This window comes from Bos indicus, chromosome 18, assembly GCF_029378745.1.
Source record: "Bos indicus isolate NIAB-ARS_2022 breed Sahiwal x Tharparkar chromosome 18, NIAB-ARS_B.indTharparkar_mat_pri_1.0, whole genome shotgun sequence".
NCBI lineage: Eukaryota > Metazoa > Chordata > Mammalia > Artiodactyla > Bovidae > Bos > Bos indicus.
The window spans coordinates 57,431,946-57,457,675 of NC_091777.1; the positions used below are offsets into that span (position 1 = coordinate 57,431,946).

Below are 25,730 nucleotides of genomic sequence, written 5' to 3' on the forward strand. Positions count from 1 at the left end.
GATTGCCAGCGCGGCAGGGGTGAGCGCTGTGGCTGCGGGGGCGGGGCCTACTCAGACAGTCCCAGCCGCAGGGTGGGAGGCGGGGCCAGCGCGGAGATTGACAAGGGGGCGTTCCGGGAAAGCGTCTGCTTGGCGCCGAGTTAGAGGCCGAGCCTGCGCAGTGAGAGGTGGGGAGGGGGCTAGGCGGAGGCTGGAAGGCTGGCCCCCGCCCTGGGTCGAGGTAGGAGCGGGCTGGAGGCCCGGGCTCGCCTGGAAACTTAGAGTCTTGGTATGGTTGGAGATCTGAGGAGTGTCTTGCAACTGACATGATTGTAAAAGTTTTTTTTTTTTTAAACGTATGAAATGAAACCTCTACTTCAATCCTCCTACTGCGTACAGTCGCCAATGTCAACAGGTTGGTGTGGACTTTTATTTTATGGACACGTGCAGGCGCGCGCGCACACACACACACACACACACACGTTTTATGGGTAAAGATGCTTTTTTAAAAAAAACAAAAACAAAAAACTCCAGTTTGTCCCATACGTAGTCTCTTCCCATCAGTACACAGTGACCTCATTCCTTAAGCAGTAGCTAAGTATTCCCTTGTGTGAATAGAACACGCTTTAGCTGGTTCCCCTGATCACTGGGGTTTTCTCCCGTCTAGTGAGGAGACTGTGATCTGAAGTAAAAGGAAGAGACCTAAACTCTGCACGTTAAAGAAGTGACAACGTTTCCTTCACTGGTTCTGCCTCACTCAGGAATGCAAAGTCCCCACTGTGGCCCACACGGCCCAGAGTGACCTGGGCTCTGTTCCCTTTCTGCCCTTATCTTTCCTTCCTCTCTCTTCCTTGCTCAGGCTCCACCAGCACATTGGCCTCCCTGGTCTTTCTCGATCCTGTCAAGGACATTTCTACCCCAGGAACTTTGGTTTTGTGGTCTCCTCTGCCTGGAACTCTTTCCCCCCAATCAGTCCCCATGGCTCTGTCTCTTCAGTCCTGTTTCTGCTCAGAGGTCAACTTAGCATGGAGCCCCTGCTTGTCCACTCTATATAACAGACCCTCTCCTTTCCAGACTGGTCTCCCTGACCCTCTGTTCTTTCCCTTCATAGCTCTTCTCTCCTAACATATCTACTTGTGGGCACTTTTTGGGTTTTGCAGGGTAGGGGAGGTTTTCCTCCCTGCAAAGTTGTCAATTCCTTAAAGACTAGGATCTGTGTCCAGTTGGCTATAGACCCTGTGTCTTGCACATAGTTGCAGCTCACTTTTTGTTAAAAATGAATACATCGGAAAGCCTTTTGTGGGCGACAAGAGGAACAATTATTGTAACAACACTTAATGAGCACATACTATAGACTAAACTCTAACTAGATTAAGGTACAGTTGGTTTTCTGTGTCCACAGATTTCACATTTAAACCAATCTCAGGTGGAAAAATTGGGGGGAAAAAATAGTTCCAGAAAGTTCCAAAAAACAAAACTTGAATTTGGTGTGTGCCTCAGCAACTGTTTACATAGCGTTTCTGTTACATTACATATTATAGGTAAACCTACAGATGATTTAAAGTGTACAAGAGGATGTGCATAGTTTATATGCAAATACCCTACAATTTTAAAATCAATTTATTGCTGTGCTGGGTCTTCATTGCTGCACATGGACTTTCTCTAGATGCAGTGAGCAGGGGCTACTCTCTAGCTGTGGTACGGGGGCTTCTCATTGTGGTGGCTTTTCTTGTTGTGGAGCATGGGCTCTGGAGTGTGGGCTCAGTAATTGTGGTACATGGGCTTGGTTGCCCTATGGCACGTGGAAACTTCCTGGACCTGGGACTGAACCCATGTTCCCTGCATTGGCAGGCAGATTCTTGACCATGGGGCCACCAGGGAAATCCACTCTGCAATTTTATATAAGGGACTTGAGAATCCCCAGAGTTTGGTATCCAAGGGAGTCTTGGAACCAATTCCCTGCCGATACCGAGGGACAACTGTACTGTCTTTATCCCCCAAACCATCTGCAAAAACTGGCTACATGTAACAGCCTTTAAAATAAATAAATAGGGAAGGAGTGGGATACTGTAAAAAAATTTTTTTAAGTTAAAGGAATAGACTTGTGTGGAGAGAAGTAAGGGGTGATGGCAGGAGCTGTAAGGGGTAAGGGCAAGAGGTGAAATGTGGGTGCCAGGAAGAGCACATTGTTAGGGGGTCACAAGTGTGAAGAATGAAGCCCAGAGAGCTTGGGGAGAGTCAGCTGTTCAACAGACATTGCTTGAGCACCATCTGTATGCCAGGAACCTCTCCCGTCTCTTTCCCCCAAGTCCCTCCCCAACCCATCCCTCTCCCCAAGAGGGCCCCAAGGAGGCGTGGCATTTCCAGGGACCGCTTACAAGGTACTGAACTAAACAAACGTTCTGGGTGAGAAGTACAGATTATTTGAAAATACACATCATTAATCTGAGTTGGAGGGATTTCAGAGGGGACTGAAAAAAGGACAAGACTCTTGGTGGGGGGTCGGGGGCTAGAGAGAAGGGCTGGTAGGTTGCTCGACAGGGAGCCGCCAGAGCAGACTTGAGGGTGGGGACATTCCCACTTCTTAAGTCCAGATGGCCTGGTTCGCCAGGAGGGACCAGAAATTTATGTAGTTCAAATAGGAAAAGAAACCTAGGGGAAGGAAGAGAGCAGAGAGGGTGAGGCGCAGAGTTCACCAGCCCAAGCCTGATGCCAGTCGCTTCTCCAAGCCCAGCTATGCTCCCTGTCACGTCCCCAGACTCACGTCTAAACCCAAACTTGGCCCCATACCCCTATGCGGTCCCCAACCCATTCCCAAATCCAAACCCCAACCCTGCCCCTACATCCAGCCCTATGCCCATCCCCAACCCCATCTCCCTCCTCAGTCCAGTCCTCCTTGTCCACAAGCTCCCCCCCATCCCCAATCTATCCCACCCCGGTCCCCATCTGCATCCTGGAATCCATGCCCAAGCCCCAAACCGCAACCCTGCCCTGGCCCCGACCAATCATCACAAAGAAGAAGACTCCGGTCCATGCCAGGTAGAAGCTGCACCCCAGTTTGTAGGTCATGCCTTCCTGCAGGTATTCCCGGGCCTGCATCAGGTAGAACAGGATACCCAGGATCATGCTGGTCCCTGCATGAGTACAGGTGTTAGGAGGCCAGGCGTCCCGTGTGTCAGGACCCCTCCCCAGAGCTGCGTGGCTGCCAGGGTCTTGCTCCTTATTTTCCCACTCGCTTTCACCTTCATGCACCTCTGCGCACAGGCAGGAAAGCAGGCTCCTGACAGTATCGTGGTGGAGGACGTGGGTAAGGGCAAGGCTTGGCTCTTTAGCCGGGCGACGGTGACGTCTAAAACCACAGGCTTTGGAGCTAGCAGACTGGAGCTCTTGCTTCTGTATCCCCCACCTCAGGGCAGCCACTCCCATCTCTCTGAGCCTCATTTCCCTCATCTGTAAAATGGGAGTAGTCGTAGGACCCATCTCCTTGGGTCGTCATGAGGAGTTATTGAGATTGGCACACAGTGGGTCCTCAAAAACTGAGGTTATCATTGCTCTATTGGGTGTTGAATTTTGGGTTTCTGAAGCAGTGGACAAGAAACTTAATCATTCTGAATATTTTAATTTTATTTTGAAATGACATGAATTTAAAGATAATTGGTGAACTTCCCCTGGTGGCCCAGTGGTTAAGAATCCGCCTGCCAATCCAGAGGAAATGGGTTCGATGGTGCTCCAGGAAGATCCCACATGCTGTGGGGCAGCTAAGCCCATGTGCCTCGACTACTGAAGACTGCTCGCCCTGGAGCCCGTGCTAAGAAGCCACCGCAAGGAGAAGCCTTGCAATCAGTGAAGAGTAGTGCCTACTCACTGCAGCCAGAGAAAGCCCATGTGCAGCAGCAAGGACCCACCAAGGTCAAAAATAAATAAATCTTAAAAAACAAAAAAAAGACAATTTGTGAAAGGGAAAAGACTCTTTTTCCTCCCCTCCTGTAGTGGAGCACAGGGTAATTTTTATGGTTTTGAAAAATAATATAGGAGATAAGTGCTTTCCATCTAATTAAAAGGGGGAGTGGGTAAAAAAAATGTTTTTTTCTGGCTGCGTTCAGTGGCACACGGGATCTCAGTTCCCCAATGAGGGATCAGAACCCATTCTTCCTGTGCTGAAAGCATGGAGTCTTAACCACCGGACAGCTGGGGAAGTCCCAGATGTGATTTTCTTACAGAGAAATGTCCTACTTTAGATGACACAAAGCAGAGATGTTTTCTACACTTTGTTCCTTAAACAATCAGGAAGAGTTACTGGACAAACTGGATAAAATACCTTTTACTAGCAAGAAAACAGGAAGCTGGGTGTTCTCTCTTGTTGCCCCTACTATCACTCTCCAAAAATGTTCTTTTGATGCAACAGACTGTTGTGATCAATTATTACAGGAGACAGGAACACAATATCCTTCATTTCCAAATTAAAGTGCCCCTCCCCTCCCAGTCCCCTCTCCACCCCCACCACCGCTTTTCGAAAAAAGCGGAACTTGGCACGCAAATGGAAAACTAAACTATTCTAATCAGAATATCGATTTTGAGTTATTTGGAAAAGAGAGAGGACTATCATGGCAAGGCTGTGTGCAAAGCTAAATAGCTGCCATCATGTACTGACATTTTCTAATTCAGTCCTCCCTGTGTCTCCACGTGGTAGGGAATTTCCCCTCCTACAGATGAGAAAACTGTGGCTCAGAAACACGACCTAGCTTGAACAAAATCACAGAGCTGGTGGTGGCGGTGGTGATGGTGAAATAGGATCTGGGATGGAGTTGAAACTGACCATGGGGTTGAGTATTGGACAGTGGATATTTGTGGGATGGACTCTGAGGTTTGGGGGGATGAGGTTGAGCTGGGGTTGGGAATGGGGATGGATTGGAGACAGGTGAGAAGATGGGGGCGGGAATGCATTGAGTTGAGTCTGAGAGTGAGAGTCATAGGTGATCAGGGTCTGGTGGTAGTTGAGGTTGGGGATGAAGAAGACGGGATCAGAGACGGATGGGGCTTGAGTTGGAGGTTGAGACTCATAGGCGACAGGGGTGGGTTGAATTTGGCATGAGTCTTGAGGATGGGTTAGGCATGGAGCTTTGGTGTCAAGGTTTGTAAAGGGGTCGGAGATGGTAACAGGGATTGTTTGGGGGCTGGAAAGAAGGTAATGTCGAAGTGGGCGTGGGGACGAGAACGGACATCATGCACGGGAATATGAATGAATTGGAGGTGTGTTGGTGGTGGAGGCGGAAGGTGACGTGGAGGCTGGTGGCTGGTGTCGGGGCTGGAGAAGTTGGGTTGGAAACTGATCTGTCCTAAGATGGGGTGGAGATGTGGAGGGAGACAGGCTTGGGGTGGGGGGGTGAAGGGCGAGGACGGAGGTGGGACTGGAGCGTGGTGGGGAGGGGCTGGGTATCAGGACGGGCTTTGGGCGCTCCTGACTTGGCTCCTCAGGGGAGGGTCTCAGCGCCGTGCCTGTGAGGGCTGTGATGATGACATTGGAGAAGTCCAGCAAGGGCACGTTGGAGCTGGTGGAGAAGATGATGTTTATTAGAATGATGCAGAGGATGAAGTTGGTAATGCTGGCGACCAGGAGGAAGGCCCAGGCAAAGTCCAGCAAGTCTAGGGGAGGAAGAGAAGCAGGAACACTGGGATAGGCCCTCAGGCCCCGAGCCTGGCGGGGAGAAGGTCTCCCGGGAGCCTAGGGGCATTGTTAAGCCGTCTTCCTTGAGAATTCTTTGTGCCCCCCGCCCCCCGCCGGCATTGTAAGAAAATTGAAACTGGGCTCCAGAGAAGGGAGACTGAGGCAGATAGATGCCTTCGGCATTAAGGTATGCACCTCCAGGTCAGTCAGGACAGGTTCTTGGGCAGTGATGAGCGGGGTGGGCATTGAGGAACCAACTTGATGCGATGTGGACAGATTCCTTAGGGGTAGGGTGTAAGATGTTAAGGTTGTGAGAACTGTGAGGATGAGTATCACGTAGGTGAGAATGAGCAAGGGACAGTGAGGATGATTCTGAGGCAGTGAGGACCCTCCTGGGAAAAGGGAGGACCCGCCATGGGGAGGAGGAGGACCAACCCAGGGCAGAGAGGATCAACCCTGGGGAGGCAGGAAGGCGGGGAGTGTCCCTGAAACAAAGAGGAAAGAGGAGCCCCAGGAGTAGTGAGTATAGGGCAGGCCTTACAAGCATTCTGGTCATACTCGTGCAGGCAGGCCATATCCGAGCAGCGGACGACGAAGACGGTGTCGATGGGGATGGTCCGGAAGCCAGGGTCCCCCAGGGGTGCCAGGGGCACCTGGAAGTGGATCCAGGGCTGGCCCAGAGAGATGAGACCGATGATGACTATGCTGGCCAGGCTCAGCAGTAGGTTCAGCTGGCGGCTGATCCTCTTGGCCTCGTGCAGCAGCCACCAGCCCATGGGCAGCTGACAGTGGCTGAGCCTACACTTGCCCAGATACCTGCAGTGGGCGGCGCACCACCAGGGTCAGCATCGGGTCCAGCCAGCCAGCCCAGCCGACCACCCCCGCTTCTAGGTCCTCGTGTCAGAATCCTGGGCAATCTGACATTCAGACTCTCTCTTCTCTGTGTCCATTCTCCATGCCCTGTATCCCCCAGGTCCCCCCTCTAGGACCTGCTCACCCTGGAACAGCCTTGAGGCTCCCTGGCCTCCAGATCCTAGTTTCCAGGAGCTGCCACCGCCCCTTCCAATCGCTGGGTGGAATCACAGGTCCAGGCTCTATGCCGTGCCCCATCCAGGGCCAGCCTTCATCCCTGCCACCCCTAAGTCCGACCTCTACCTTGTATACTGACCGTGCCTCCCTGGTCCCTGACTTTTGCCTGATACCCCACCTCCTAGAACTCTGGACCCCAAAGCCGCCCTACTCCCTGCACCCCTGCCTCTCACCTGCCAGCATTGTTCTCGAAGGAGGCCGATGGTAAGTTCTGAGCGTTGTTTTCCAGGATGGACTGGCTGATTTGGGAGCTGCTCAAAGAGTCTCTGATGGTCTCCTGGGAGGTCCAGACAGTTGACTCGACGCTTTTGATACTGGCCTCGGGACTGTGAGTAATTGAGAGGGGGACGTCGACTCTGGCCCGGACTGGTGACGTGGAGCTTTGAAGACTTAACTTGGGACCCTGGACACTTAGTTGGCTGTGGTAGGTCACTGATTTTATGTTGGTCAGAGGGGTGCGAGTAGTTAGCAGGGGGTTTTGGCTGCTGAAGAGGCGACTTTGGAAAACTGGGGGAGCGTCTCGGGGGTGGAACTGGCGGCTGTAGGTGACGGATAGTGGGTCTTGGATGCTGGCCCGGTGAGAGCCGATGACAGGCGTCGTGTCCTCGATACTGAGTCGGTGACTGTTGATAGATAGAGGGTCTTGGATACTGACCCGACGGTTGTGGATGATGGGCAGCGGCTCTTGGATACTGACCCGGCGAGTCGGGGTGCTGGGCTGAGGGTCTTGGATACTCACCCGGCGAGTCAGGGTGCTGGGCTGAGGGTCTTGGATACTGACCCGGCGAGTTGGGGTGCTGGGCTGAGGGTCTTGGATACTGACCCGGCGAGTCGGGGTGCTGGGCTGAGGGTCTTGGATACTGACCCGGCGGTTGTGGATGATGGGCAGCGGCTCTTGGATACTGACCCGACGAGTCAGGGTGCTGGGCTGAGGGTCTTGGATACTGACCCGGCGACTGTGGATGATAGGCAGGGGCTCTTGGATACTGACCCGGCGAGTCTCGGGGGAGGACTGAGAGTCTTGGTTACTGAGCCAGGACCTGAAGGTGCTGGATGAAAGGTTTTGGGTCTCACCTTGGGAGTTGCTGGGAGCGGCCGGGAGGGAATCCGGCTGAGTGCTCTGTTGACCAGAATGGGACCTCTGGGCCATGTGGAGATATGGGACAAGGCCGGTGCCTGGATGCACTCAACACCCTGCCAACCGCCTCATCCCCCTTTTCCAACCATCACTGTATCCTCCTGGAAGCCCATTGGTCTCTCCTGGGCCTCCTGCTCCGTCCCTCAGGGTCTGAATCTCTCTGTCCCCTCTCCTGTCGGTCGTGGTCTCTCTCACTGTCCACAGGCAGGCCTCGGAGCTTTAGTCTGGCCTGGCACTGAGGCTGGGGGGGAGGTTCCATGACAGTTGGAGGGGTTCCAGGAGGTTGGGACGTTGGCCATGGACTCATGTTCTACTCTAGCTGCTCGTGAGAGACATGGGGGCTTGGACTGGGTCAGGGTGGGCTCAGGATTGGGTCAGGAATGGGGTCACAGCTGGGTCAGAGAGCTGTCAGGACAGGGCAGGGTTAGGGGAAGAGGATCAGGAATGGTCAGGGTGAAGGCAGAGCAGGATCGGAGAGGGGCCCTGGGTGGGGTCAGGGCTAGACACAGCGGTGGCAGCGCTGGGTCACGGGCCACATCTGAGGTCAATTCTTGCAGTTTCTGGAGGGCCTGAGATCTGAATCTCTAATTCCTTCCCCCTGCCTGTTCCCACCCTTCCCCTTACCCCAGGGCCTTCTACAAATCAATTTCATCCCTTTATTCTCAATTTCTACGTGTCGTCTTGCTCTCTTTACTTCTCCTCTGCCTCTCTGTCTCCTAACCTTTCCCTGAATCTTGCCAAAGACTGGGTCTCTTCCCATAGCCCTTGGTGACTGTTGGGTGCACCACCCGTGTCCACTCTTTTATTTTTGCCTCTGCCGGGTCTTCATTGCTGCACGAGGACTTTCTCTAGTTACAGAAAGTGGGAGCTACTCTCTAGTTGCAGCGTGCAGGCTTCTCATTGCAGTGGCGTCTCTTGTTGTGGAGCTCGGGCTTCAGTAATTGCAGCACATGGACTCCACAGTTGCGGCTCCTGGCTCTAGAGCACAGGCGCAGTGGTTGTGGCGCACGGGCTTAGCTGCTCTGAGGCATGTGGGATCTTCCTGGATCATGGATCGAATGGGTGTCCCCTGCATCGCAAGGCAGATTCTTCACCACTGGACCAGCAGGGAAGCCCTGGTGGGGACTCTTTTGACATCATGGGTCTTGGCCTCGTGAGCACCCTTGGGAGCCCGTGTCACAGTTGTCCGTGTCCTGGGTTGGGATCTGAGACAGGGATGAAGATAAGGGGATGATGTTGGGAGCAGAGATTGAGCTGAGATTTGGGGAATGAGGGAACAGAAGATGAGGCTGGAGACAAAACAAGTAGATTTGGGTTTAGGATGGGTTGTAGGTGGGAGGTGACCTGCGCCGTCAGGGTCAGAGATGGGAATGGAGTTGTGTTCGGGGTTTAGGACAGGGAGCATCCTGGAGATGGCATGGGGTTGTGGATGGTGCTGGGGTGGGACAGGAAACAGAGATGAGGATGCAGCTGGGATTGGGGTTTGGGTGGGGTTGGGAAGATGGCTGTGGGTGGAAGGGAACTGCATACAGGGTAACAGGCAAGGTGAGGGTGGGCGGGCGGGGGGATGTGGTTGTGTTCGAAGGTGGAAACCAGGATTTAACAGTGGTGCAGGCTGAGCCAGGCCCCAGGAACTCTGTTCTTCCCCAGTGGAACCGATCTCTTCATGGGAGGAGGACCGCAAGTTCGTCCTGCGAGCCTGGTGTCTTGTCTTCATCATCCTGGCAACCGCGATGCTGCTCAGCGTGCTGGACGGGCGTATGGCCTACCTGCACGGCGCCTACACTGGCTACGTGGGCTTCTGGACCAACTGCAAGAAGCACACATGTGCCGACCTGCGCCAAGTCACGGGTCAGTGGGGGGATGGGGCGGGCTTTGGGGCTCTCTATGGGGTGGTGGTCTTTAGAGATGATCAACAGAGAAAACCTCTGGAGGAACCTCTTTGGGTGTTCTTGATTGCCAGGGAAATCTTTAGGATTCTTGAGGGGCTCTCTGGAAATTCTCTGAAGGCCTTGGGAGGGAGTTTCCTGGAGTTGTATGCGGCTTATGAGGCAACGGGAGTGGCACTATGCTTGGGAAGAAGAGTACTACACTTGGCCAAACCCCAATCTGCTTCATGATTAGATGGCTAAAGACACCATCATTCTCTCTCCCACTCTTTTTATTTTTATTTTTTAAAAAGAAAACAAGATGGCTTCTAGCTCCTTCAGGAATTTTTTTTTAATAACAATTTGTTTTTGGCTGTGCTGGGTCTTCATTGCTGTATGGGCTTTTCTCTAGTTGCGGTACACGGGCTTCTCACTGCGGTGGCCTCTCTCGTTGTGGAGCACAGGCTCTAGGGCATGTGGGTTGCAGCTCCTGGGCTCTAGAGCACAAGGCTCAGTAGTTGTGGTGCATGGGCTTAGTTGCCCCGAGGCATGTGGAAGTCTTCCCAGACCAGGGATCGAACCTGTGTCTCTTGCATTTGGCAGGCAGATTGTTTACTGCTGAGCCACCAGGGAAGCCCAGAAATATTTTGCTTCCTTATAGGTCTCTGCTTTTCCAGTGCTTTTGAGCATTACCACAGAGTCAGCCCAGACCCTGGAGCCAGAACACCTGAGTTTGAACCCTGGCTCAGCTACTTGGTAGCTGAGTGACCTTGGGCATATTTCTTTACCCTTGTGTGGCTTGGCTTCTTCATGTCTATAATGCCAGTGATATTGGTACCTATTTGTGGGCTGTTTGAGGAATACATGAGTTAAAACACACAAAAGAATTAGAATAGCACCTGGCACATATTACAGTAAGTGTTTCATCCAGGTTTCTTATTATCATAAGGATTTCCACCCCTGCCCCAAGTCAATGCACCTACCTTCATTTCAGATCGCAAATAAGTTCTCATAAAACTTTCAGAACATTATGTAGTATTAATCTTACTTACTTGGGATGTTTCTTTCTCTTATACCTCTCAAACTCAAGCTCGTTTCAAGTTACAGAAAAGTCCATAGGCATAAATTGTTCAGGTTCAGGTACTGCTGGATCCAGGTGCTCAAAAGGTGTCTGTCTCTTGCCATCTCTCCTTGAAGGCTTCCTGTGTGTTGGGCCCTCAGGCAAGCTGTGCTGTACAGCGGCAGTGGGGCTGTCAGCAGTTTCTGGGGTCCCATTTTGTTTTTCCTGTACACAACCATGGAGAAAAGAGAGTAACTTGTCTTCTGAGGGTCTCAGGATTGGCTCCCATAGGACCAGATTTATTACCCTGAGATTTCTCACTTCTCCCTGAACCATTTTATTGTGGTTAGGACGATGTCATTCTGTGGTTGGCTGGATTCCATGAGGCTGGATGTAAGTCTGAGGCAGTTCCCAGCTGATAATCTTCTTGATTAGAGAGGAAAGAGCTGGTACCTGACAGTTTCAGTTAGAAAAAGTCCCAGGGAAGAGTTTGGTTGGCCTTGGTCCATGTGCCCATGTTTGAGCCAATCACCACTGCCTAAGTCACTGGGGCACTGTGATTGACTCAGCCTGAGTTACATGACTACTTCTGTGATCCCAGAAGGCAGAGTATGTTGTGAAAAACACTGAACCAGGATTATGTTATTGATCCCGAGAGCACGATCTCTATTTTGTATATACATGCGGTTTTCCAGTAACAAAGCAGATGGAGTTTTAGCTCATTTGGATGAAACAGTCTTGCGCTGTTCAAAAGTAGGTAAAGTAGGAAAGGGCTAAAAGGAAGATATGTAATTCTCAGAAGGGGCTAAAACTCTTGTCATGCTGAAATGAAAACTGGATGTCAGTTTCAAACTGAGTGTGATTATGTCTTTTAGGTACTTTGATTTTAGAGTATTTGGAAGTTTTCTTGTGTGTATATCTGTGTGTGCGCTCTGGGGGACATTTGGGGGGTTATTTGGAGAATGTCTGTGAGGGGCTCTAGGGGTGACCTTGGTATATCTGGGGAGGCCTAGGGGTGTGAATGGGGTCCTTAGGGAACCCTGGGGTATGAGTGGGAGAGAAGTAGGGTGACTTTACAGATTAATGTGACTGAGTTGTCCTGGGTAACTTCGAGGGTGCTATTGGGAGTGGAGGGTTGGTATTGAGGGTATAAACGTGATCTGCTGTGGGAAATCTTTTGGGAGTACGAGCAGAGTAACTTTGGGGGTGTCTGTGGGGATAATTCTAGAAATGCTAGAGATGATTCTGTGGGCTGAACTTGAGGATGTGGGTGGGGGTGACTCAGGGATCATCTGTGGGGTGATCTTAGAGGTATGTGTGGAGTTGATTATGAGAATGACTGGGGTTGACTTTGGGGGAAGGGGGTGATTTGGGACAACTTTGAGGGTGCAAGTGGGAATGACTTGTTTTAAAACTGAGGTATAGTTTACTTACAACATTATATAAGTTTCAGGTGTACAACATAGCGATTCACACTTTTTAAAGAAAGTGGGGATGATTTGGGGTTGACTTTATGGGTACATGGGGTTGACTTTGTGAGGGTGGGAATCATGGAGTTTCTAGGAGGTGACTTTGGCGATGGCATTGGGGGCGATACTGAGGATGTCTGTGGCTAAACTTCAGGGGTGTCTGTTGGGGATGACTTTGGAGGATGACCTTGGAGAGTAGGGGTGAGTCTGGGGCATTACCTCCTTTCCCCCCAGTTCTCATCCACATGAGCATGGGCTTCATGATCCTGGCCGTGATCCTGGCTCTAGTTCTCCTCCTGGCCATGGGCTTCTCCTTCCGGCCAGCACTCCGCCGTCTTAACAAGACTGACCTCGTCTTCAGTACCCTCAGCTCCTTCACTGGTAAGTGTCGCCCTGGGGAAAGGCTTCGGGGAGGCGTGTCCCAGAATTGCTGTCCTGCTGGGTCTCTGAATGTCTCTTGAGCTGGGTCTCTGAATGTCTCTTGAGCTCTGCGTCCCCCCGCCCCTGCCCCTTGCTGTAGGCTTCTCAGTTCTAACTACTATATCCCTCACTCTCTTCCTGTTTCCCCACTCCTGGTATCTTTCTGTCGTGAATGTGTGTGTCCCCGCGCGCGGGCACACTAGTCATGCAGGGTGGGAGAGGATGTCTCTGGCTCGCTTCTCTTTCTGGAGGTCTCTGGGTCCCTGTCCAGCCTCGTGTCCATCTCTGGCCCCATCTCAGTGCAGGGCTCCTGATTCTCCTCAGCCTGACGCTCTTTATAGCCAACTGCGAGATGCTCAAACCGAGGCCACAGGTATCCTACCTGGTGACCACCTACCTGAGCTGGGGTGCCAGCGCCTTGATGCTGTGGGCCGGTGAGGGCGGGGTCTCGGCAGGGCAGGGGGTGGGGCCCCGGGCGAGCGTACCAGGCAGGGCCTCGGACCGGATTGGGGTGGACCCCACGGGAGGTCAGCCTACAGGGAAGGGCCGGGGCCTAGGGGGCCATCTAGCAGCTCCACTCCCGCCCCCAGGAATCCTGAGCTACTTAAACTACATGGGCATGTGGGGCAAAGGGACGTCCTCCACGGAACGGCGGATGAGCTACCGCCGGTGGGCCTCGCTGCAGAACACCCGGAAGTCCATATCCGAACAGCTGTCGTCGGACGCAGGCTCCAAGCACGCCGAGGACCTGTCCGTTTAAGAGCCTGCCCCCCGCCCCCACCCCCACCCCCCACCTCCAGCCTCGTCCAAGCCTCTTGAAGCCGGCTGCACCCGAGCTTCTCAGGACACTGATAGTAACCGCCGCCAGGTGCCGGGCCACCCCTTTCACCTTGGCCTTCCCGCCCAGCAAGTCTCTCCCTGCCCCCACCCCGGAAATCCGACGCTGCCCACTCGCGTTCGGCGCGCGGCCCGAGCGGTGTGGCCCCGCCCCCGAGCCTGGCGAGGCCCCGCCCCCGGGTGTCCGGCTCTCACTGGCGGTGGCCCGAAGCCTCACTCCATTATAGGCATTTCTACCCCTCCGAGGGCTAGCACCGCCCCAGAACGTCCAGTCTGGCCCCCCGGACCGACATGACACTGCCCAGCCTTGGATGTCGCCCCGCTCATCGGCGAAACAGGCCCTACCCCGGGGGGGCGTGGCTTGCAATTACATTTCCACCGTCCTTCACGTTCCTGGCTTTCCCAGCCATTAATAAAACGTGGGTTCCTTCTCTCAGAGTCCGAGCCTCCGTTTCCTGCTCTCCCTCCAAGGAAGAGTGGGGCTCAGAGTCCTTGCCTTGCCCTTTGGGGCCTGAGCCTTTTTGTCTACACCTGCCTCTCTGACCCTTCCTTTCCCCGCTGCTCATAACTGCAAATCTCCCGCCAAGAGTCCGGGAGGGCTGGGGAGGGAGGCTCTAGTCCGGGCTGGATGGGTCCCGAGTTCCCAGGTGTCCAGCGTCTGGAAGCCCAAACGACACCAAGATTTGATGCAAATTTGATGCATATTCGATTTTACTAGGGGTAAGGGACAGGGCGGGGGCATTCAGGGGTTGTCAGTCATGGTCTTATTGATCCAATCCAGATACAAAATCACTTTGGTGTAGACGGAGGGCTTATTGGGAGTGCCACACGGGATGTGGCCCCATGACGTGATTCCTTGCAACATACCCTCGCAGATAAGCGGGCCCCCTGAGTCACCCTACAGCACAAAGGGGAGAGTGTGAGAGAGGTTAGCAAAGACTTGAGTGTTTTGCCTGGTGAGCTGTAGCACTTAGACGCGAGTGCACAGATCCAGACAGTAACTCCCCATGTCTGGAGAAAGAGATAGTTGTCTCCAGAGCCCACTCCCTTAAGAACATCAGCGCGGATTCCAACAGAGGGGACAGTGGCTGGAGTCCTGCCGATGGGGAGGGAGTCTCAGGGTCCAGTGCCTGCCCGGGATGGGCAGGATTCAGGAGCAAGATGGTCCCGGCAGGCAGGTCAGTGCGGAGGAGGAGAAGGACCCTACAGGACCCTCCCACCCTCAAGCTCATCTCTCCCCGAGGCTTTCTCTGACTGGACCGGAAATATGTGTCAGAGGGAGGAACGCGTGAACTCTGATGTGTGTGGAGGTTGGGGATACAGGAAGGAAAGGGGGCAGCGAGCTACAGCTGCGAAGCGATGCAGGATGCAGACAGATGCCTGCTTAGCTCTGAACCCCAGCGCAGAATCTGAGCCCCCTCCCCCAGCACTTGAAGGCCCCGGAGTGGGGGGGGAGTGCAGGTTGGCTCACCACGCAGGTGTCCTTGCCGCCCTCCAGGTGTCCAGCACACAGCATCCACTCTGTCACCTCCTGGGGGTGGGCTGTGGCACACTTCTCATTGGGCAGGAGGGTGAGGTCCACACACTGGAGATCGTCTGGATAAGAGACTGCGGGCCAGGGAGAGAGGCGGCTGCGGCCAGACCCCACACCTCCCTCAGACTCTGGAGTTCAGGTCCCCAGCGCCCTCCTCCCGCCCACCCCGGTGCCCGGTGCCCGGGCTCCGCGGTGCCAGCATACACTCATCTGGCTTGACGCTGCCCCAGCCGGAGGCGTAGCAGGTGGTCCCCAGTTGGGGTTCCTTGGTGGGCAGACCCAGGACCTGCACGTTCTGTGTTAGCTGGACGGGCTCCTGCAGACGGAGCAGCATGAGGTCGTGGCTGTAGTCCTCTCCTGGATGGCGGGTGTGATTTTCCAGGAGGCTCAGGTTGAATCCTGGGTTTGGGAAGTCCTCACTGACACCGGCGAACTGGGCCGTGTCTTCGTCCTCAAACAGGTTGTGGCGACCCAGCCAGACCTGGTAATTGCTGGGGGAAGGAGAGGATAGAGACCTTGAGAGTGGGGGTGGGGTGGGGCGGGGCGGAGGAAGGGCTTCCCTGGTGGCTCAGACGGTAAAAGAACCTGCCTGCAATGCGGGAGACCCGGGTTCAATCCCTAGATCGGGAAGATCCCCTGGAGAAGGGAATGGCCACCCATTCTAGTATTCTTGCCTGGATAATTCAACGGACGGAGCAGCCTGGCGGCTACAGTCCATGGGGTCCCAAAGAGTCAGACAGGACTGACAAGCAAGCAGTGGGGGAGGAAAGGGAGACGGAGCAGGAGACCATGAGGAGGGGTCCAAAGAGAAACAGGAAAGGAGGGGCGAAGGAGAGAGAGACAGGAAAGATAGAGTCACAGAGAACAGTGAGCGCAAAAATAAGAGAATGTGACAATGTCACAGTCACAGACAAAGAAACGGAGTGAAAAAGAGCTTGGAACAGTAGAGGGGATGGGAAAGAGGTGGGAGAGACAGAGAGACAGAGCACATCGGAGATAAGGAAGAGACGGAGACGGTGAGAAATAGACCAAAAAAAAGAGGAAGGGAGGGCAAAGACGGAAGGAGCAAGGAGAGCGAAAACGGGGCCACAGGAGGAGGGAGGAAGAGAGAATGAGGAACAGAGGCAGAGGAGGCGAGCGGGTCAGTTTGACAGAGAAAAGTGGGGAGGGGGCGAGGCGGGGCGGGGCGGAAGGGGGCGGGGCCTGGGACCAGCTCAGCTGCCGCGGAGGGGCTGGTTCCCTAGCGGGCAGGTGGCCTGGCCCCCGGCCCAAGGTCGGCGTCCCCTTCCTGCCCCAGCTCCCTCCCTCCCTCTTCTTCCTCCTTCCCTCCACTGCCCCCGCCTCCCCAGCTCCAGCTGACACCAGCCCTTCTCTGTGTCCCCCTAGAGCCAACCCTCTGTACACGGATGGGGACAGTCTCTTCCATTTCTCTGGGGAGGAGGCGTGCTCAGTAGTGGTGGAAGAGGGACCGAGAGAGAGAGGCAGACAGACAGACAGACAGACACAGAGACAGACAGACAGAGACAGAGACAGACAGAGAGAGAGAGAGACAGAGACAGGGAGAGACAGAGAGATGGGGGGCAAGGCAGAGAGATGGAGGGTGACACATGGGTGATAAAGATGGTAGCAAAGACCTTGAGATGGACAGAGACAGGGAGAGAGACAGAGATCTGGAGACAGAAGAGAGAGAGAGATAGACATAAATCGTCGTTACAGACACACAGAACCAGTTAGTGAGACTGACAGGACAGAGGGAGACGTAGAAAGACAGAGGGACACTTAGGAGGACTGACTCAAGAGACCCAGACGACCGTGGAGCAGGCTTCCCTGGGGTCATCCAGTCCCAGCCCTGCCTCTCTCGCCTTGTGACCCTGGACCACAACCCCCTCCAACCCCCGTCTCTGCCTGAGGCCCCCAGCCTCCCCTGAGGTTATCCGAGGGGACAGTGCCTGCGTGTGTGTGTGTGTGTGTGTGTGTGTGTGTGTGTGTGTGTGTGTGTTAGTTGCTCAGTCGTGTCCGACCCTCCCTTCTCCAGGGGATCTTCCCGACCCAGGGATGGAACCCAGGCCTCCGGCATTGTGGGCAGACTCTTTCCCATCTGAGCCACCAGGGAAGCCCACCCGAGGGTCAGTGCTGGCTGCTTAATCCTGTGTGCACGGGGGCCCCCTTCAGACCCCCTGCCCCTACTCACTCGCTCTTGCAGTGAGCGGCTGTGAGCACCCACTGGGGGGCCACCAGGACGCCCCCGCACTGGAAGGTGCTGAAGTGGTATATAGCCACCTGCCAGGGCTGGGAATGCTTCTCACACTCCTGGCCTCCAACGATCCGGGACTGAATGGGGAACACAGCGCCTGCGGAGGGGGTGCGCCGGGTCAGGTGGGGAGGGTGGGCAACGCAGTGGGGCGAAGGGCCCCAGTTGTGGGATTGTAGGGCCGTGGGAGTGCCTGACCAGAGCTGGGGGTGGGCCTAAGGACATGGGCCAGGGGCCGTGCAAAGGGCCTGGAATTCTGGGGGCCATCCCTGGGGTGGTGGGGTGGTGTTGGAGGCCGATCCTGGGTGTGGAGACTCTGCAGAGCACAGAGCTGACCCCGGGGATTAGGGAGGGAATGACAAGACAGCGTGTACAGCAGGCATCTGGTGTGGGGGTTGGATGGCCTGGTTTCTTGGTTTGGAGGAAGGGAGGCTCTGGGTTCTGGGAGGGGAAACCGAGGATTAAAGTCCCCAGGAGGCTGAGTCTGAGGCTGTGGGAGGAAGGGTTCGGAGGATGAAAGGGCTCGAAGGCTGATGAAATGGTTAGGGCAGGGGCTGACTGGGGCTCTGGAAAGAAGGCAGATTTGCAGATTCAGGTTAGAGGGGCCAAGAAGAGCATCGGAGGGATCTGGGGACTCCTGGATTGGGGCTGGGAGATTTGGGAGAATCTGGGGTTCTGGATCAAAGAGTGAATGAAAGGATTAGACTGGGAAAGAAGTCCTGTGAGGGTCAGAGTCCTGCAAACCAGGAATGACAATCTAAGAAGAGTTAGAGCTCTGGAACCGGGTTGGGGTCAGATTGGGAAGGAGCTCGGGAGGAGGGAAGGTGGAATGGTGGTCATTCTGGATTCAGGTGATTCTCATGGGGATGGGGCTCTTGGGATGGGGCTCACGGTCTGGGGACCTGGGGTTCTCCTGGTGGCAGGGCCAGAATAGAAACGAAGGGGAAGACATGCCAGGGGCCAAGCAGCTGTGGGGACACAGAACTCATTTGATGGGGGAGGTTTTAGAATCGGATGTTGAGGTATCTTGGGACAGGACAGCTGGGCTGAGAAGGTGTGTGTTGGGATCTTGAAGAGGTGGCAGGGGGTCCCAGAAAACCAGAGCTGGGTGGGAGGAGTTCAGCTGGAGAAGAACTGGCTTGTGGGGGAGGACGGAAATCCCACATGGAAAGGGGCATGTGGTTGTGCGTTCCGGACATTTTTCCTGGTGGGGAGAAGGCTGGGGGTGTGGGATGGAGATTCTGGAACAAAGAGGGGAGGAAGAGACACTTCCAAAACCTCCCACACCAGATGGGAGGCCCACCTGGTCACAGACCAGAAAGTCTGTTTTCGAAGAAGCATCGGTATCTAGTTGGAATTCGGGGATCTTGAGGAGCTTAGGGGGCATCAGATGGCAAGACTGGAGGAGCCAGTTGAGAGCTGACAGCTCGATGGGGAGAATCGCCAGGGTGTGGTAGGACTTGGGGATTCAAAAGCCAGACCATCTGGCCATAGAGAACTAGGGAGAGCAGCGGGGGCTTGGGGTCCCAGCGTCCGATGGGGTTGGGGGTGCTCCTTGGAAGAGACAGACAGACATGGACGGGGATCCACCCTATAAAGTGGACGGGGGCGGGGATCTGAGTGGGGAAGAGGAGGAAACCCTGCTTGTTTCCCAGGAGGGAGGAAGGACCTGGTGGGAGCAAGGTGACAGTGAGGAGTGACAGGCTGGATTTTAGGGTGTGGCTGGGAGAGATAAGAAAGAGCCTGGTATCCTGGTCTGGGCTGGACAGGGTTGGAGGGGTGAAGGCTGAGGTGCCAGGTGGGAGGGGAAGGAGTTACGGAGTGGGGATGGGGGAATAGCTGGAGAATCAGGGCCCAACCCCACCCTCCCCCATCTTCCCCACTGTCTCACCGGTCCCTGCCAGGGACAGGGCAAGGCACAGAACCGGGAACCACATGGTGTCCAGGGACAGGCAGGCGGTGAGCTTGGAGCTGGGGAGCCTCCCCGAAGGAGGCTTTTAAAGCCCTCCTCCCCTTCCCCAGGGCTCCACCCCTGCCCTGCTGGCAACCAGATGCTGGCTCAAGCCCTGCCCCTGCTTCCTGGGGGCTGGACAACCTTCTCCCACCCCGAGAGCTGTGGAACAGATGGGACACTGAGCACCTGTTCTTCTGCAGGCCCTCAATCGCGCTGGAAGCATTCCTGCGGCCAGAAGCCAGCCGGGGCAGGGCCTGGAGCTTGCTCGTGGGGCCAGAGCCGGTGAGCAGAGGGGGAGAGGGGTGAGTGGGGGCAGGAACAGGATGGTGGAGGAACCACTGAGTTCCACTACCAAGCCCCAGATACCTTAACCCCACATAAGGCTATGTACCCCCAAGACCCAATGCACCCTCAAATACCAGCAGTGGGGTTCTGATTCCTTTCTCCCTGAACCTCTTGGAGCCAAAGATGCCAATATCTCAGGTTCCAGCAACCTTCTAGAATATAAGTCTGGGCTTTCAGAAGGCCCTGACTCTTGAATTCCCAGGTTTGGAATCCAGGTCCCTAAATCTACTGTTCCTTTCATAATAAAGTCTTAGGTACCCCTCACCAAATCCTGGCATCTCCAGATGCAGAACTATGACATTTCAATGGTTTCCAGAGTGAATTTCCCAGCATCTCAAAATCTAATGTCCCCCCGACCCCCAGACAATGGGAGTGTTCCATTATCCACCTCCTCCTGGTTTCCCAAGTCTGGATGCTCAAAGTCATGTCCTCCAAAATCCCAGAGATACTGGAATACCTGCCTTCCAGGGTGAAGAGATTTTCTCCACAAATTCCAACCCACCCTCCCCTCCATAAAATATTTAGGTATCAGAAGGCAGGTTCATGTGCTCCAACATTCGGTGACCTTGGGAAAAAAATCACATTTTGGGGGTCAGGAACTAGATTCAAAGCAGCTCACGGGGGCCCAACCTCTGCTGCATGTCAGGAACCTGCCTACAGAAAGGAGAGTCTTTGCCTTTTTGCCATGGCTACCAGGAAGCCCAGAACTCAATCTTGAAGAAAAGGAAGTCATTCTCGACTATCCCATGTATACTGCGTCCTTGCACTGGGGTCCGGAAATACAGTCTTTTCTCAGTGCCAGGGACTATTCAAATAAGTCCCTATGAATCACATCATTTAATCCTAAGGACAGCAACATGAGATGGGGAAAGCCAGGCTGACTGAGGTGGGATCTTTGGCTCAAGATCAAAAGGTGCTGAATGAACAGAGAGGGCCCTGCTTCATGTCGTTTCTTCTCACCTAAAGATCAGGGCAGCGGGTGAAAAGGACCAGGATCTGGTGGCTCTGGTTTCCCCTCCCAGTCTCTGACCCCTTTTTCCCTTCACCCCCAGAAGTAAGTTGCAGAAACTTCCACAGAGAAGCTTGCATCAGTGTTTTCTGTTATTTTGGTATCAAACAGGTGACCATGAGCACCAGCTCTGGTCTCAGACAGGCAAGTCCATGGCTAATCTCTGGGCTTTGGATCGGGTCTTGGGGGGATGGCCCAGTTCCGTTCCAGGCCAGGATGGGGCTGCTGGGACATAGGTGGTAGGCCCAAACGGTCAGCTTCTCTTCATGGTTTCCTTAATCCACTCCAAGTAGCTGCAGACTTTGGTATAGACACCGGGCTTGGTGGTCGTGTCACAGGGGACATCACCCCAGGACACAATGCCCTGCAGGACACCCCCACAGACCAAAGGTCCCCCAGAGTCACCCTGTGGGAAGAAGGGGAAGCTTGCATGGGAACCCATTCCCATCTTCACCACCATTCAGAATCTCAAACAAAACCCAATCCACCTCCACCCCCATGCAAACCCATCCCAGCTCAACATACGAGGACTCAATTTAATCCAAACCATTCGAACCCAACCTCAACCCAACACAGCTCGATACAACCCATGTCCAACTGCACCCCCCCCACCCAGCAACCCAACCTGACCCCCCACCTTTGCCATTCAAAATCTAATCTAACCCACGTCCATCCTCACTTTGAACACAACCCAGCCCCAATCTTTCCGTCTTTTGGATCCCAAACAAAATTCATCTCCATCCTCCACTTAACCTCGATATATTTACCATCTGAAAACAAGCCAAACTCATACCCATCCTCAACGGCCAGCCCAAACCACATCATCCACCCCAAACACAACCCAAACCCATCACCTCTCTAAGCCCATCTCCCACCTCACCTCCATCCTAAGGGCCCTTCATTCTCCCTTCCTCAAACCTATCTTCAGCATTTTCCCTGGCCCACAGCAAGCAAAACCCGCCCCCCTGTTCTAACTCCCAAACCCCTTTCCCCGCCCTTTCCCTTCCTTCCATGGCTCCCTGTCAGCTCTGACCTCACAGGAGTTGGTGCCTCCGCCCTCCACGCCAGCACACACCATGGTGTCCATCAGTCGCCCTGCATAGTCCTTGTTACAAGACGCGGTGGAGATAATGCTGATGTTGGCACAGTGCAACGTATCCGGGAGTCTCACTGCAGAGGACGGTAGAGTGGGAGCGAATCTGTAAAATTTCAGGCCCTTGTCCCCTCCGCCTGAGAGCCCTGGAGAATAAGGTCCTCGAGGGAGGCCAGACAACCAGTTCCATCCTTTTACGCACCTTGTGACTCGGGACTCCCTGTGGCCCCAGGCTCCTTGTTAGCCACCAGGCCCCAGCCGGACACCACGCAGGCCTCTCCGGCCTGGGGGCAGCGCGCGGGCAGCGGGATCGGGCGCACTTCGGCGGTGACACGCACGGGTCGGGTTAGACGCAGTAACATCAAGTCGTGGCGGTGGTTCAGCGCTTTGTATCGCGGATGTGGGATGATGCGAGAAACAGTCCGCAGTTGCTCCGGGCCATCGCGCTTGCGCAGATTGTGCTCGCCCAAGCGCACTCTCAGGAAGCTGTGCGGGCGGGCGAGTGGTTACCAGCAAGCCCAGTGAGGAGAGGACAGAAATATCAAGGGGCGGTTAACTCGGAGTTCCCAGACCCTCTGGGAATCTGGAGATCCTGTTACGCTTTCCCTAAGGCCCTGGAGCCAATAGTTCCAGCCCCTGCCTCTCAGAGACCAAGGTGCCAAAGTCATGCACACACCCGGAACTCAATCTCCCGGTTTCAGCTCTTTTTTTTTCTCCCTCAGAATCCACGATTCTCAGATTCCTAGACCCTCCCACCACGCCGCCTCAGGACCCTAAGCATTCATACCGAGTTTGGCAGTGGGCTGCAGACAGCACCCATTGCGGCGAGATGAGGGAAGCCCCGCAGTTGAAGCGTCCATGCTCGAAGAGGGCCACCTGCCATGGCTGGGAGTGGGGCACACACTCCTCATCCCTCCGTACCTTGTCACTGTCGTCCTGGGCCACTGAGAAAGGAGAGAGAGGCGATCCCTGAGGGAAGAGTCCTTTCCCTTGCACCCTGCACTTCCTTGCACCCTGCCCTCACCACACATTCCCCCAACTTCTTCAGATGTCCCTGTCGTTGTCTGTGTTGTTGTTTCGACCAGTGGCATGCAGAACCTCCCCAGCCAGGGACCGATCCGTGGCCCCTGTAGCGGAAGCCCCGGTCTTAACCATTGGACTGCTAAGGAAGTTCACCTCTGTTGATTTTTTTTTTTTTTTTTTTTGCCCCTGCTATTGATTTTTTAGCACAACTTTCTCTCTAGCTTTTACAACAGCTACTTTAAACAAAAAAAGGGCTTTTTTTTTTGGCCATGTCACGTGGCATGTGGGATCTTAGTTTCCCCACCAGGGCTTGAACCAGGGTCCCCTGCGGTGGAAGCACAGAGTCTTAACCACTGGACAGCCAGGGAAGTCTCCAACTGCTGCTTGTTCCCTCCAGAACCGTGTCCCTGCCCTTAGCCCCCACCCATTTGATACAGGACTCTGGGAGCGAGGACAGGGAAAGGACAAGAGGGCAGGAAGCCGTCTGTGAGAGGAAGTGGAGACAAGGATGATAGATTCAGGTCCAGACAGATGGTCACTTGGAACCAGCCATTCAAGGTCACCCATTGAGCTGTCACAGCCATCAAAAAGATGTGGCCTCTCAATATGTATGACACAAGTCTTGGCTCCAGAGTCTGGACATCTCAGCCAAACGCAGTGTCTTACAAGGACACAGATGTGGCCACACAAGGTCATGGACAAACATAGGGGCAGTCTTCTAAACGTAGGAACTGATATTGCCAACACTTTAAGCTGAAATTCATTTGCACGTACGTGGGTTGCAGCTTTAAGAATCACAGCACAGAACTCCATGTGTGTATGTGAATAGGGATAGTTAGTGTATGTACGTGTGTGCATACACACACATTTACAGACACAGATTTGGACATAGAAGCTCAGATCAAGTCTCCTGTGTGGGTCTGCATATACAGGGTCACAGGTTTGCATACTTGCACATGGGGTCTGAACAACAAAGTGAAATCTTTAATAAGGGTACACAGGAAGAGACACCAATACACACTCAGGTCCCCAAAGACTGGTCACCAACATGAATCTATAGTGTAGTGGTTCAATCTGAAGTGATAGAGTAAAAACTCCTGTATTCAAATGTATTATCTGCAAGACTTTGAGCAAATTGACCTCTCTGTGCCTCTATTTCCTCATCTGTATAATGGGATCGTTCTAAGAATTAAGTGGGAGAGAGAGCAAGAGAGAGAAAGAGAGAGGGTGTGTATGATGCCTGGCACATTGTAACTGCTTAATAAATATTAGTTATCTTAAATAAAGGACATACAGATTTACTTATGTAGGCACACATGTGGATCTTCAAGTCATCGACACAAATTTAGCCAAAGGAAGCCAGATGTATGTGCAGATTCACATAAATATAGTCAAGGTCAAAACTGTGATTCCTTCCCAAGCCACTTTGTGGAGATTCAGAGTTATAGAACCGACCCAGAGGGCCAGAATTCAGATGTGAACCCACTAGATCAGACCCAGGGAGACATGGAACACAGAGGTGGCATTCAAGGTCAATGACACATTGCTGGAGACACAGGCAGCCAGGACAGGACACATTTATCCATCTCTAGATCAGCCTTCAAGTCACTGCCTTGGTGTTCAAGGTCACTAACTGCATTTCACAGCTGGGGACCGGGTTCACATGTGTGGTCAGGATGTAGACACATAAGGTAACCTTTGCACACACACACACTCCCCCCACCCACACTGCACTGTGCACAAGTACATGAACAGGGAAGGGTCAAGATCATGACCCCCTGCACTGGGCAATGTGGATATGTCTCCTCAAGGTGACAGCTCCCTAGGCACACAGAGACGCACACCGGGGCGGGCTTCACACAGCCATACCAAATGGCCACACGCTACCCGGCTCCGGGGTCAGGAACTGGGCCAAGGGCCCTGGCCAGGCCGGGGGAGGGGGGAGAACGCGGATGTGGTGGACAAGGGGCTTAACACGGGAAGGGTGGGGTTGTCCTACGGAGAAGGTCGGAGAGTGCGGGCTGAACAGCTGGGCACTGAGGCTGCACCTGGCCAGTTGAAGCTGGAGGAGGGTGGAGGCCCCAGTCGGGTGCAGCAGGCAGGTGGGGGGACAGGGTGGGGGCAGAGAGGAGGAATCATGGAGAGCGCCAGAGGGGAGGCTGGCAGCGGGGTTGGGGGGAGGTCTGAGGGGCCCCCAGGAGTGAGGATCATGTGGGGAGAGGTTAATTACAGTCCACCTTCTGCTTGTCCAGAGTAGAGGCATCAGGTTACACTTAATTTCTCCATGGGGGGTGGCTGAACCTGGTCTGGAGTTCTCCTGTCACCTGGGGTCACCTTGACCTAGAGGCTACCCCTCTCTGAGTCACAGCCCCCTCCCCTGTCAAATGAGGGCAGTAGAACCCACCCATGGGGCTTCCCCAGGGGCTCAGCAGTAAAGAATCCATCTGCAATGCAGGAGATGCAGGAAGACGCGGGTTCAATCCCTGGGTCGGGAAGATCCCCTAGAGGAGGGCATGGCAACCCCCTCCAGTATTCTTGCCTGGAGAATCCCATGGACAGAGGAGCCTGGTGGGCTGTGGTCCATGGGGTTGCAGAGTTGGACCCAACTCAGCATGCATGCATGCCTAAGCTTTACCTATATCGTACTATGGAAACGTTGCCATTATTGTTACAGGGAGGTCATCTTCTAGAGAAGGTGCGCGAGGACCAGAAAGGGAAGCAGTTTCCTCAAGGTCACACAGCGAGAAAGGGACAGCCTCAGAACCCGAACTCAGGTCTGGGTCCTCCAAGGGCTGCGTTCATCATCACGGGGACTCCGGAGCAGCCCTGGGCCCCCGACAGAGCTTGGGGTAGGGTGGGGACCCCAGGGGGGGACGTTGGTGGGTGGCTGAGGTGGGGGTGGGGACAGGGAGCCTCAGATGGTCCCCTTGGACCCGACCTGGGCCCACCTCACCTGCAGACGCCAGCAGGAAGGAGAAGGTGAGGAGAAGACACAT

At 54.4% G+C, this 25,730-nt stretch overlaps 4 protein-coding genes across 14 annotated transcripts; 1 reads left to right on the plus strand and 3 right to left on the minus strand.

Annotated features, from left to right (window-relative positions):
- The first annotated feature begins 118 nt into the window (after positions 1–118).
- On the plus strand, positions 119–13,963 carry LOC109571925 (transmembrane protein 202-like). Of its 10 annotated transcripts, none has more exons than XM_070772233.1 (5): positions 119–394; positions 9,522–9,722; positions 12,503–12,649; positions 12,892–13,122; positions 13,279–13,963. In XM_070772233.1, exons 1-5 carry the CDS (start codon positions 343–345, stop codon positions 13,446–13,448), a joined length of 801 nt encoding a protein of 266 aa, XP_070628334.1. In that variant the 5' UTR covers positions 119–342; the 3' UTR covers positions 13,449–13,963. The 10 variants fall into 10 exon arrangements, with proteins under 10 accessions (XP_070628334.1, XP_019834010.2, XP_019834011.2 ...); XM_019978451.2 differs by having other exon boundaries at positions 12,940–13,122; XM_019978452.2 differs by having other exon boundaries at positions 12,994–13,122.
- Positions 4,513–7,883, minus strand: LOC139177294 (zonadhesin-like). The gene is made up of 3 exons (XM_070772190.1): positions 6,907–7,883; positions 6,186–6,460; positions 4,513–5,622 (listed from the first exon to the last, which is right to left on the minus strand). Exons 1-3 carry the CDS (start codon positions 7,881–7,883, stop codon positions 5,201–5,203), a joined length of 1,674 nt encoding a protein of 557 aa, XP_070628291.1. The 3' UTR covers positions 4,513–5,200.
- Positions 13,964–14,218: 255 nt separating the features above from the next.
- On the minus strand, positions 14,219–19,309 carry LOC109571921 (kallikrein-1). 2 transcript variants are annotated; one of them, XM_019978448.2, is made up of 5 exons: positions 19,202–19,309; positions 17,251–17,410; positions 15,264–15,550; positions 14,997–15,133; positions 14,219–14,423 (listed from the first exon to the last, which is right to left on the minus strand). In XM_019978448.2, exons 1-5 carry the CDS (start codon positions 19,245–19,247, stop codon positions 14,268–14,270), a joined length of 786 nt encoding a protein of 261 aa, XP_019834007.1. In that variant the 5' UTR covers positions 19,248–19,309; the 3' UTR covers positions 14,219–14,267. The 2 variants fall into 2 exon arrangements, with proteins under 2 accessions (XP_019834007.1, XP_070628341.1); XM_070772240.1 differs by lacking the exons at positions 17,251–17,410; positions 19,202–19,309 and adding an exon at positions 15,734–16,219.
- Positions 19,310–20,706: 1,397 nt separating this feature from the next.
- Positions 20,707–25,730, minus strand: KLK15 (kallikrein related peptidase 15). Its single transcript, XM_070770231.1, has 5 exons — positions 25,688–25,730; positions 22,499–22,655; positions 21,914–22,197; positions 21,652–21,788; positions 20,707–21,024 (listed from the first exon to the last, which is right to left on the minus strand). The coding sequence occupies exons 1-5, from the start codon at positions 25,728–25,730 to the stop codon at positions 20,872–20,874; spliced, it is 774 nt and encodes a 257-aa protein (XP_070626332.1). The 3' UTR covers positions 20,707–20,871.